Source organism: Erinaceus europaeus, chromosome 16, assembly GCF_950295315.1.
Source record: "Erinaceus europaeus chromosome 16, mEriEur2.1, whole genome shotgun sequence".
Lineage (NCBI taxonomy): Eukaryota > Metazoa > Chordata > Mammalia > Eulipotyphla > Erinaceidae > Erinaceus > Erinaceus europaeus.
In genome coordinates this window covers 20,295,910-20,308,708 of record NC_080177.1, presented here as the reverse complement: position 1 = coordinate 20,308,708, position 12,799 = coordinate 20,295,910, and the positions used below count along the sequence as shown (strand labels likewise).

Sequence of the window (12,799 nt, the reverse complement as noted above, 5' to 3'; positions counted from 1 at the left end):
CAGCGGGTTAAGCACACATGGGGCAGAACGCAAGGACCAGTTTAAGGATCCTGGTTCGAGCCCCCAGCTCCTCACCTGCAGGGGAGTTGCTTCACAAGCGGTGAAGCAGGTCTGCAGGTGTCTGTCTTTCCCCCACTCTGTTTTCCCCTCCTCTCTCCATTTCTATCTGTCCCATCCAACTACAATGACATCAGTAACAACAATAGTAACTACAATAATAAAACAAGGGCAACACAAGGGAAAATAAATATTTAAAAATATATATATTCAGGGGAGCCATGCAGTAGTACGCTAGGTTAAACGCACTTGGAGTCAAGCACAAGGACCAGTGTAAGGGTCCCAGTTTGAGCCCTGGCTCCCCACCTGCAGGGGAGTCACTTCCCAGGTGGTGAAGCAGGTCTGCAGGTGTCTATCTTTCTCTCCCCCTCTCTGTCTTCCCCTCCTCTCTCAATTTCTCTCTGTCCTATCCAACAAGAACAGCAATAATAACAACAACAAAATGGAAAAGAAAAAAATCAGACCTGTGTTTGAATCCCTTTTCTGCTTTATGCAACTTTCTCAATTTCTCATTGGCTCATTTTCCTAATCTATAAACTGACAGTCATTTCAGAGTAGCTGCAACAATAAGTAAAATAACATGTAGAACACAAAGCACCTGCTGACTACTAGTATTCAGTGGAAACCGTTTCAGCCTGTTAAATTGCTCCTAAAGAGTGGTCGTTCTATGAAAGCCTTTTTTTTAAACTTTGGCTTTCTGTTTTCCACCTTAACTCATAAGAAAGTCTCAGTGGTCCACAAATGAAGGAAGTTCAGAATGCCCATGTCTGCCAATTTCATCTAGAGTATAGGAAATGAGCCCTGATTTCTTGTTATGGCGATGCTAATGTGACTGGCTCACAAATGTATTCGCTAAAAAACGGTGAAACATTTTTTTTTTTATTTACTTTCCGGTAGACCTCACTCTACGGACAGTGCCACACATAGAAAAATGACCCTGTCACTTGCGGATAGATGTTCAAAGACACAGAAGATTAGAATCTTGCCGATGGCTGGTCGTGACCCCGAATGCCAGCGTACAGAAATGATTAAGGTATGTTTGCAAAACTTGATCCTGGAGTCTTTGCTAATTAATAATAACACTTCTTGGGGCTAGGAGGTGGCGCACCTGGTTGAGTGCACATGTTACAATGCGCAAAGACCCAGGTTCGAGCCCCCGGTCCCCACCTGCAGCGGGAAAGCTTTGCAAGTGGTGAAGCGGTGTTGCAGGTGTCTCTCTTGTCTCTCCACATCTCTGTCACTCCTTTCCCTCTTGATTTCTGGCAGTATCTATTCAATAAATAAATAAAGATAATACAAAATAATAATAAAAAAGAATAGTACTTCTCCCCAAAATGTTTTTTCCTCATGGTACTGACTCACTTTGGCATAGACAGGGAGCTGCATTCAGTTCCTAAGTATTTGACAGACAGACATAAAGACTCAGGGTCTCCCTACAAGGGCCTCAGAGCTCAGCAACACAATGACAACTAAAAGGATCTGAACCATCTGAGATAACTTCAAAGGTGATTAAAGTGTCTGTGTCTGATTTAGAGTTCCTGTCAGAAAACAGTACAAAGGGTGGGCAGTGCCTTTAGCAGTGGAATGGATGGATGGAGTAACTGCTTCAGGGTGAGACCTGGGTGTGGACCCCAGCACCACATAAGAGCACCAAGAACAGACATGTGACTCCATAAATGGTGGGGTGGGATTTGTCTCTCATCCTCTAGAAGTATAAAATAAAAACTGGCCTGGGGAGGTGGCTCAACAATATTGCACTTGTGCAAAGTCTTGGGTTTGACCCCCAGCACTGCATTAAAAAAAAAAAAATCAGGCCAGGGGCTGCAGCCAGTTAAGCACACATATTACTATGTGCAAGTACCTGGGTTTTAGTCCTTGGACTACACTTGCGGGGCAGAAACGTCACGAGTGGTGTCTCCTTCCCTGCCTCCCTCTTAGTTTCTCTCTGTCCTGTCAAGTGAAAGGGGAAAATGGCCGTTGGAAATCTCCTGCCTCCTTCCACGTAGTGTCGCCTTCACCCCTTAGAACTAAACCAGATGCGAGTGTGGGAACAGGCGAGGAATGGAGAGGGCTGAGCTCAAGGGCACAAGCAACACAGTGGGTTCAGGTGGGCAGTGGGCATGAGACTGGTTCTCTGCTTCTTTACAGAAAGAAGAAGAACGTTTGAGAGCTTCTATCCGTAGGGAGTCTCAGCAGCGCCGAATGAGAGAGAAACAGCACCAGCGAGGGCTGAGTGCCAGCTACCTGGAACCTGATCGATACGATGAAGAAGACGAAGGCGAGGAGTCCATCAGCTTGGCTGCCATTAAAAACCGATACAAAGGGGGCATTCGAGGTGAGTCTGCCCTGGAAATGACACCTCATCCTTTCAGTGATCAGAAATGTATCTTTGCATTAGGTGCAGTCTGAGTGTCCAGACACCGGATGCTTTTGTGTTTTTTTTTTTTTTTTTAAGATCTTATTTATTAATGAGAAAGATAGGAGGGGAGAGAGAGAAAGAACCAGACATCACTCTGGTACATGTACTGCCGGGGATTGAACTCAGGAACTTATGCTTGAGAGTCCAATGCTTTATCCACTGCACCACCTTCTGGACCACGTTTTTGTTTTATTTATTTTTTAAGTAGCATTGTTAAAGAGTGATACACTTTTAAGTTCAAATGACTGCTGAATTCATTCATGTGAGCGTAAGCGTAGAGGCTGCTGTCGCTCCCACTCTCAGCCTCGTCCCTTGAACTTCAGCTTTCTTTTTATTTTATTTTTTAAATTTTATTCATTTTATTTTGGAGAGAGATTAAGAGAGAGACACACAGAGATAAACACTAGAGCACTTCTCAGCTGTGGCTTATGGTAGTGAGGGGGATTGAACCTGGGACTTAGGAGCCTCAGGTATGAGAGTCTGTTTGTATAACCATTATGCTGTCTACCCTGCCTGAACTTCAGCTTTCTGACTAGAATGTTTACCAGTCCAATTTCTCACCTATTCTTTTTTTTGTTGTTGTTCTTTTTTCCTTTTTGCCCTTGTTGTTTTATCATTATTATGGTTATTATTGTTGTTGTTATTGATGTCGTTGTTGTTAGATAAGACAGAGAGAAATGGAGAGAGATGGGGAAGACAGATAGGGGGAGAAAGACAGACACCTGCAGACCTGCTTCACTGCCTGAGAAGCAACGCCCCTGCAGGTGGGGAGCCGGGGGCTTGAACTGGGATCCTTAAGCCGGTCCTTGCGCTTTGCACCATGTGCACTTAACCTGCTGCGCTACCGCCCGACCCCCCTCACCTCTTCTTATTGATAATGTGAAATCAAGAAATCCGACTATTCAGCAAGTACATGGCATTTCTTTTCAATTCCCGCTTTGCATTTTCCCTGTTGTCACAAATAGCAAAAATGTCATTTACACTTACTCAGCACATGCTAAATCCTACATTCATCCTATTTGATCCTCACGGCAATCTCCTGCCACGCACTGTTGTTGTTGTTCTTAATAGTGAGACAAGGGGGCTGGGCAGTAGCACAGCGGGTTAAGGACCAGCACATGGTGTAAAGGACCAGCGTAAGGGTCCCAGCTCCCCACCTGTGGGGTGGGGAGGGTTACTGAAGCAGGTCTGCAGATGTCTATCTTTCTCTCTCCCTCTCTGTCTCTGTCCTATCCAACAATAGCAATGGCAACAACAATAACAAGGTCAACAAAATGGGAAAAATGGCCTGCAGGAGCAGTGGATTTGTAGTGTAGGTACCCAGACCCAGTGATAACCCTGGAAGAAGAAGAAGAAGAAGAGGGGGAAAAAAAGTGAAACTTTGCGATGTTGAGTAACTTGTCCAGAGACAGATAGCTGGTCAGTGATCAGCTCTTGAACCCAGGCCACGTGACTTACTTCTGAGATAGTGATCTCACCCACAGTACCAGAGCTTCCTGGTCCCCACCCAGAGACGGCCCTACAGCCAGCACAAGGTGGCATGCAGCAAAGCAGGCTATCCCTGAAAGTAGAAGCCTTGGGCTGGACTCTCTAGATGCCTCCCATTTTAGTCAGTCTGTCCCACCACTTCTAGCTGGAAGACTTCTGAAAGCTGTGTGCCCTCCCTTCTCTCCTCTAATCAGGGGATGAACGACCTGTTAGCAGTAATACTTACAAGCTGAGGAGTCATTTTGAGAACTGAATGTGAAAATCATATCAAGAACTATGCCCAGTGCCTGGCACATGGCAGTACTAAATAAATGTTATCTAAAACTCTTGTTACAGTTTTTTTTTTTTAATTTATGAAAAGGAAACACTGACAAAACCATAGGATAAGAGGGGTACAACTCCACACAATTCCCACCACTAGAACTCTGTATCCCATCCCCTCCCCTGATAGCTTTCCTATTTTTTTTTAACATTTTTTTAAAAATATTTTTTATATTTATTTATTCCCTTTTGTTGCCCTTATTATTTTATTGTTGTAGTTGTTGTTGTTGTCGTCGTTGTTGGATAGGACAGAGAGAAATGGAGAGAGGAGGAGAGAAAGACACCTGCAGACCTGCTTCGACGCTTCTGACCCGACTCCTCCTCTACAGCTGGGGAGCCGGGGTCTCGAACTGAGATCCTTATGCCGGTTGAGCTTTCCTATTCTTTAACCCTCTGGGAGTATGGACCCAGGGTCATTGTGGGATGCAGAAGGTGGAAGGTCTGGCTTTTGTAATTGATTCTCCGCTGAACATGGGCATTGACAGGTCGATCCATACTCCCAGCCTGTCTCTCTCTTTCCCTAGTGGAGCCGGGTTCTGGGGAATGGAGCTCCAGGACATAGTGGTGGGGTTGTCTGTCCAGGGAAGTGTGGTTGGCATCCTGCTAGCATCTGGAACCTGGTGGCTGAAAAGAGAGTTAACATACAAAGCCAAACAAATTGTTAACTCTGTTATTATTTATTATTGGAAAGAGACAGAGAGTAATTGAGAGAAATGGGGGAGATAGAGAAGGAAAGAGAGAGAGACACCTGCAGCCCTGCTTCACCACTTATGAAGCTTCCCCCCTGCAGGTGGGGACCAAGGACTTGAACCTGGGTCCTTGTGCACCGTAATGTGTGCACTTAATCAGGTGTGCCACCTCCTGGATTTGTTACAGTTTTTACTGCTTATCAGCCTGGGGCAAGTACTGCACCTGAATGTCATGTGCTTTGTCTGTAAAACGAGGCTTTGAAACTAGATTAGCTTTGCTAGAGGTCAGGAATCACTATAGTATACTCTGAACGATTACACATCCTGGTTTTGTCCCTATTAAGTAGCAGATTTCAAGAATACTTTTTTTTTTTTTTTCCTCCACGGTTATTGCTGGGCTCGGTGCCTGCACCATGAATCCACCGCTCCTGGAGGCCATATTTCCCCCTTTTTGTTGCCCTAGTTGTTGCAGCCTCGTTGCGGTTATTATTGCCATTGTTGACGTTGCTTTGTTGTTGGATAGGACAGAGAGAAATGGAGAGAGGAGGGGAAGACAGAGAGAGAGGGGAGAGAAAGATAGACACCTGCAGACCTGCTTCACCGCCCTTGAAGCGACTCCCCTGCAGGTGGGGAGCCGGGGGCTCGAACCGGGATCCTTACGCCGGTCCCTGCGCTTTGCGCCACGTGCGCTTAACCCACTGCACCACCACCCGACTCCCAAGAATACTTTTTTTCTGGCTATCTTATAAGACTCCTTGCCGGTTTATTTTGGGAGTACAGTATGGAGACTTGTGTGTGTGCACGCTAATTTATCATAGAAAAAGTATTTGTTAAAAGGGGGGGGGGCAGGGACCAGGTGGTGGTGCACCTAGTTAAGTGCACACATTTCAGTGCGTGAGGACCCGGGGTTCTAACCCGTGGCCCCCACCTGTAGGGGAGGAAGCTTCATGATTGGTGAAGCAGGGCTGCAGCTGTCTTTCTGTCTCTCTCCCTACCTCTTGATTTCTGACTGTCTCTATCCAATAAAGAGAATCAAAAAAAAATTTATAAAAAAGTAAAAAAGGGGGGAGGCAGGCAATGGCACACCAAGTGAAGCGCACATAGTACGAAGCACAAGGACCAACACAAGGATCCTGATTCAAGCCCCCAGCTCCCCACCTGCAAGAGGGCTGCTTCACATGCAGTGAAGCAGGTCTGCATATGTCTCTTTGTCTCTCTCCATCTCTGTCTTCCCCATCCCTCTCAATTTCTTTTTCCTATCCAATAAAAATAGAAAAAGTGGCCACCAGGAGCAGTAGATTCATGGTTCTGACACCAAGCCCCACTGATAACCCTGGAGACAAAAAAAAAAGTAAACTGCATAAAAGCTAAATAAAACAAAAGTGGAGGCTTTTAGGGAGTTACATGATGTTCAAGGAACTAGAGATTAAAAACCTTAACAAGTCCATTAGCACTGGGCTCAGGCCATTGGTAAGATAGACAAGGAGTCAGTGAAATCCAGAAATAACTAGGGCACTGTCTTTGAAAGTCACTCACAATCCATTTCCTTTCTGCACTTTTAGAGGAACGGGCCAGAATCTATTCTTCAGACAGCGATGAGGGATCAGAAGAAGATAAGGCTCAAAGATTGCTCAAAGCAAAGAAGCTCAACAGCGATGAGGTAAAACTACATTTATTCAATTCTAGATGTTGTTTTAATATATTTATTTTCCTTTTTGTTGCCCTTGTTTTTCATTGTTAATTGTAGTTGTTGTTATTGATGTCGTCATTGTTGGATAGGACAGAGAGAAATGGAGAGAGGAGGGGAAGACAGGGGGAGAGAAAGACATCTGCAGACCTGCTTCACCGCCTGTGAAGTGACTCCCCTGCACGGGGGGAGCTGGGGGCTGGAACCGGGATCCTTTCACCGGTCCTTGAGCTTTGCACCACGTGCACTTAACCTGCTGGTTTTTTTTTTTTTTCTCCTTGTTCCCAAGACCTAACTGCTGGCCTAACAATGGGTTCAGAGCCCTGGGACACAGACAGATGTTTCTACATGTCACTGACGCTCTGAGATAAATGCAGTGACAGAGCTGGTGTGGGCAGTGGCTGCTAGAAGAATGGCCAAATGGAACCATTCTCTGGGTGTTGAGGGATGTCAGCTTGCAGGCACAGAGGCTGGCCAGGTGGGTGTGCCAGGGAGCTGCAAAGGCCTGGGCCATGGGCCCCTAGATACTGGCCAGGGTTCAACTAGAAAACTCAACACAAGTCATTCAGCACAGGTAATTGAGAGGTTATGTTTGTGGTAAATGCCTTCAAGGAGCAAGCCCGCATTAGTGCTGTATTCCTCTCCCTGGGTTCTTCCTTTCTTTTTTAATTTTTGGCCTCTGATTGTACCTTATTGTCTTGCCATCACATTGAACTGTTTGTTTTCCCATGACTGTTTGTTATTTTTAGCAGGGCAATTGTTGAAATGAGTGTGCTACCATATTGCAGAAAATCAATATTGTGTTCCTGTTATCTGTGACTTTAATCTAGTTTGATCAGTTTTGGCCTTCTGTGAACTGTGAGCTCCTGTGATCTCTGTTCTTGAATTATTATTTATTAACTACAACATTTAATATTTACCAGTCAGTCTTGGAGAGGACATGCTATGGAAAATAACTAGAAATTGGTTAGTTATTCTACACTATAGTTTTAAATTAGATAGGAAGCTTCTTAACACTACATTTTCTGTGTGTTGAACTATTGGCAAACAGAAATTCTCATCTAAACAGATGGTATTTTATTTGTTAGCAAGCAGAAAGTGTGAATGAAAATTGCAGTAGAACTTCTGTTCCTCCCAGTATTCTCACACATGAGATTATGAGATCTGTTTTTAGGGCCATTGGAGGTGGCTCAGTGGTAGAAGACATGCCTTGTGTGTTCAGGGCCCTGGGTTGAATACCTGGCATTAACTAGACAAAACAAAGGAAATGTCATAAATGGCAGAATAGTGCTTTGGTCTCTGCTGATTAAGAAAAAGGGGGGCTAAATTTATTTTTGCTACCAGGCCATTCCTAGGACTTCATAAAGCCTGCACGGTTTCCACTGCTCCTTAAAGAGGGTGAGAGACAAGGAGAGAAACAGAAAGAGAAGAGAGAGACCATAACACAGCTTCACCACTCATGAGGCTTCTTCCCCTTTGGAAATCCAGAATGGCTGTTTTACTTTTATTTATTAAATTTTTTTTAGTAGTTCATTGATAAACACACACACACATATATACACATACATGTACATAGATATTTTTTAATCTCTTTATTGGGGGGATTAATGATTTACAGTTGACAGTAAAATGTAATAGTTTGTCCATGCATAACAATTCCCAATTTTCCAATAACAGTTCAACCTCCGTGTCTGTCTTTCTCTTCCCCTCTCTGTCTGCCTCTCCTCCTCTCTCAGTTTCTCTCTGTCATATCCAAGAACATCAATGGCAACAATAACAAGAGCAACTTTCTCTGTACTATCTAACAACGATGACATCAATAACAACAATAATTACAGCAATCAAAAAACAAAGGAGAGTCGGGCGGTAGCAAATTGGGCGCAAAGCGCAAGGACTGGGGGCGGTAGGGGGAAAGCACTCAGAATCCCACTCATGAAAAGTGCCCCAGCACTGCCTCTGCATCCTGGGTACTGCCCGTACTGAAGGGAGGCTGGGACTGTCCTGGTTCCGAGTCCCTGATGGAGCTATCAGCAGCGGAGAAGGCACTAACAGCAGCAGAGATGCTGAGGCAGGGACTGGAGGTTCCAGTACCAGAGCCGGGGAAGGGAAGAGTTTCTAGGGGCAAGTGGGGCACACCACTGGGCACCCCATTGTAAGCGTCAGCATGCTGTACCTTCCTAGGAGAACTGATCAGCCCTGCTACCTTGCCTTTCCACTGTCTTCATGTTTCTTTCTTTCTTTCTTTCTTCCTTTCTTTCTTTCTTTCCTTCCTTCCCTCCTTCCTTCCTTCCTTCCTTCCTTCTCACTTTTATTATGTTTTTTCAGTTGTAGATAAGGTCTACATGGGGAGGGGTGATAATAGCTAAGCTATATTTATTTATTTATTTACTTTCCCTTTTGTTGCCCTTGTTTGTTTGTTTGTTTTTAAAAATAGTCATTCCTTTTGTTGCTCTTGTTGTTTTATCATTGTAGTTATTATTGTTGTTGTTATTGACGTAGTTATTGTTGGATAGGACAGAGAGAAATGGAGAGAGGAGGGGAAGACAGAGAGGGAAGAGAAAGACATCTGCAGACCTGCTTCACCACTTGTGAAGCGACTCCTCTGCAATTGGGGAGCCGGGGGTTCGAACCGGGATCCTCACGCGGGTCCTTGCACTTTGCGTCACCTTCACATAACCCGCTGTGCTACCGCCCAACTCCCAAAATGCAATAATTTTTATCCCCTTTGCCATTTCCAGTACCAGCTTATTGAGGGCATGCTGATTTACAGACTTGTTGTCACAGTATAGGTATCAGCATGTTTTATCTGCAGTTAAACCATCATCTTGTTCCATCACAGGGACTTAAGTCCCCAACCTCCCCTTAATGCTCCTCCCTTCCCCCTTCTGAATCCCCAAATCTGCTGCAATAAACTACAGTCCACTGAGTATTTATCCTGATGTGTCCTTTGCTTTGTTTAAAATGAAATCGTTTTATTTGTTTAGGAAGGTGAACCTTCTGGAAAGAGAAAAGCTGAAGATGACGATAAAGCAAATAAGAAGCACAAGAAATATGTCATCAGTGATGAAGAGGAAGAAGACGATGATTGAGGGGAAATGTGAAGGCTTTTTATATATTTTCATGTACAGCTTGTTTTATAAATATGATGTAAACATGAGTTATTTTGATTGAGATGAATTGATTTCCTTTTGTGTAATTTTAATTGTAATAAACTTTTAAAGAAAATTGACTTTTTCCAGAGCAAAGTTTTGTTAGTGCTTTGAGTCAGGTTTTATTGAATCCATGCTTTTTGTTGTTTTTTTATCAGAGCATTACTCATCTCGGGTTTATGGTGGGGGGGGGGATTGAATTTGGGACCATGGAGCCTCAGGCATGAGAGTCTCTTTGCATAACCATTATGCTATCTACCCGCATCTAATCCTTGCTGTTCTGACAGAGATTAGGGTAAGTGCCTCTCCTTAATGAAAATTTGATGTTCTGTTCTTACATTCTTTGGTGTGCAGTTAAAAAAGAATCCCAACAGTGGGGCTGGGCAGCGGCTCAGCTGGTAGAGCACACGCTACCACGTGCAAGGCTTCCAACCCTGGTCCTCCCTCAGCGGGAGGCGGCAAGCTTCACAAGGGGTAAAGCAGGGCTGCAGGTGTCTCTATTTCTCTCTCCCTCTCTGTCTCTCCACCCTGTCTCATTTTCTCTGTGTGTCTATCCAAAATAAATAAATAAAACAAAACAGTGCCGCAGTACTTCTTTTGATCGTTAAGATATTGGCACTCCCGACAACATTTTAGTCAACAGCATCCCACCACATTCTGCTCACTAAATGTGAGACAGTGTGAACCCATCTTCAATGAGAGGAAAATACAGTTTCTCTTTGGGATGGAGGGAGTGGCAAATAATGTGGAAGTCATGTTTTAAATCTGCCATATGGCACCCAGTTGAGTGCACACACTGTGCAGGAGGACCTGGATTTGAGCCCCCGTTCCCCAATAGCAGGCAGTGAAGCAGTGCTGCAGTTGTTTATTTTTTCCCTTTCATTGCAATTTCTCTTTACCTATCAAACAAAATAGAAAAGAGAAATAAATAAAAAATTGCTGTCAGGAGCAGTGGATCTGTAGTGCTGGCACCAAGCCCCACAGACAACCCTGGTGGCAATTAAACATGGAGGGGGGGGGGGATCAGGCGGTAGCGCAGCGGGTTAAGTGCATGTGGCGCAAAGGGCAAGGACAAAGGATCCTGGTTCCAGCGCCAGGCTCCCCCCCTGCAGGGGAGTCGCTTCACAAGAGGTGAAGCAGGTCTGCAGGTGTCAATCTTTCTCTCCCCCCTCTGTCTTCCCCTCTCTCCATTTCTGTCCTATCCAACAAACAATCTCAACAACAATAATAAAACTACCGTACAGCCAAAATCCATGTCCAGTAGAGAAGCAATTACAGAAGCCAATCTGAATTCTCAGAGAAGAGGGAGAAGAGGGATATTTGGATGTAGGAACAGGGTTACGTGTAACTTGGAAAGGAAAAGAAGATGGGACCTACAAGGATCCTGGTTTGAGCCCCTGGCTCCCCACCTGCAGGGGGGTCGCTTCATAAGTGGTGAGGCAGGTCTTTAGGTGTCTTTTTCCCTCTCTACCCCTCCCCTCAATTTCTCTCTGTCCTACCCAGTAAAAAGGAAAAAGTCCGCCAGGAGCAGTGGATTCATAGTGCAGGCAGCAAGCTCCAGCAGTAACCTTGGAGGCAAAAAAAAAATGGGGGGGAGCAATTATATACAAATATAGACATAGTTGTAGAAATAATAGTTAACTCATATCAACAACCTTAGCAAAACTGCTGTGGCTTACAATAGAGGGTTTGGGGATTCAGAACTCTGGTGATGGGAACGGTATGGGATTACACCCCTGTTGACTTTGTAAATCAGTATTAAGTCCCTAAACAAACACAAAAAACAAGCCAGAACTCTCACCTTTTGCACCATATTAGAGAATTTGGTCCATATTCCTAGATGGGGAGAAGAGTTAGGGGAAGGTGACCAGGGCTCAGAACTCCAATTCCGTCAGGACCGAGAGAGAGAAGGGGAAAAAAGAAAGGACATTCGGAAGTAGTAGCAGACGTAGGTGTGACAGGAAGGGAAGACAGGACCAATGGCAAAATGGGCAAATATATATATGTAGTTATAAAAATAACAGCCAGCCCGTATCTGTGACCTTGGGAAAACTACTGCAGTTTCCAGTGGAGGGAATGGGGACACAGAAGTCTGGTCCTGGGAATAGTGTGGAATTATACCCCTGTTATCTCATAGTTTTGGAAATCAATATTAAATCACTAATCAAAAATAGAAACAGTGAAAAAAACAAAACTACCATACACATGTTTGCCCTTGTATTTTTTTTTCTTTTTTTAATTGGGGAATTAATGTTTTACATTCAACAGTAAGTAAAATAGTTTGTACATGCATAACATTCCTCATGCCCTTGTATTTTTAAAAAACAGTTCTTTACTATTTTTTTTAAATACTTTCCTTTTTGTTGCCCTTGTTTTTGTTTTTTTATATTTATTTTTATTATTTATTTTCCCTTTTGTTGCCCTTGTTTTTCATTGTTGTAGTAGTTGTTGTTATTGATGTCATTGTTGGATAGGACAGAGAAATGGACAGAGGAGGGGAAGACGGGGAGAGAAAGATACCTGCAGACCTGCTTCACTGCCTGTGAAGCGACTCTCCCACAGGTGGGGAGCTGGCTGGGGGCTCGAACCTGGATCCTTACGTGCGCTTAACCCGCTGCGCTACCTCCCGACTCCTGCCCTTGTTTTTTACTGTTGTTACTGATGTTGTCGTTAGGACAGAGAAATGGAGAGAAGGGGAAGACAGAGAGGGGGAGAGAAAGACAGACACCTGCAGACCTGCTTCACTGCCTGTGAAGCGACTCCCCTGCAGGTGGGGAGCTGGGGGCTCGAACCGGGATCCTTCTGCCCGCGGGTCCTTGCGCTTTGCGCCACGTGCGCTTAACCCGCTGCGCTACAGCCCGACTCCTGACCGCGGGGTTGGTTTGTTCGTTTGTTTGTTTGTTTAGCTAGTAGACTCTGTGTATCAGCTATGAAGCTCTGGGGTCTCATTTGCAAACCTACTCTTCCTCACCAAGCTTAGTGAGGCTGA

At 44.6% G+C, this 12,799-nt stretch overlaps 1 protein-coding gene across 1 annotated transcript in view; it reads left to right on the top strand.

The window, feature by feature from the left end:
- LEO1 (LEO1 homolog, Paf1/RNA polymerase II complex component) overlaps nucleotides 1–9,890 on the top strand; it is a 33,256-nt gene extending 23,366 nt beyond the window's left edge. The window contains exons 9-12 of the mRNA XM_007531887.2: nucleotides 955–1,090; nucleotides 2,206–2,392; nucleotides 6,537–6,634; nucleotides 9,646–9,890. Of these exons, the coding sequence (XP_007531949.1) occupies nucleotides 955–1,090; nucleotides 2,206–2,392; nucleotides 6,537–6,634; nucleotides 9,646–9,750 (526 nt within the window). The 3' untranslated portion in view covers nucleotides 9,751–9,890. The remainder of the gene's footprint in view (nucleotides 1–954; nucleotides 1,091–2,205; nucleotides 2,393–6,536; nucleotides 6,635–9,645) is intronic.
- The last annotated feature ends 2,909 nt before the right edge of the window (nucleotides 9,891–12,799 follow it).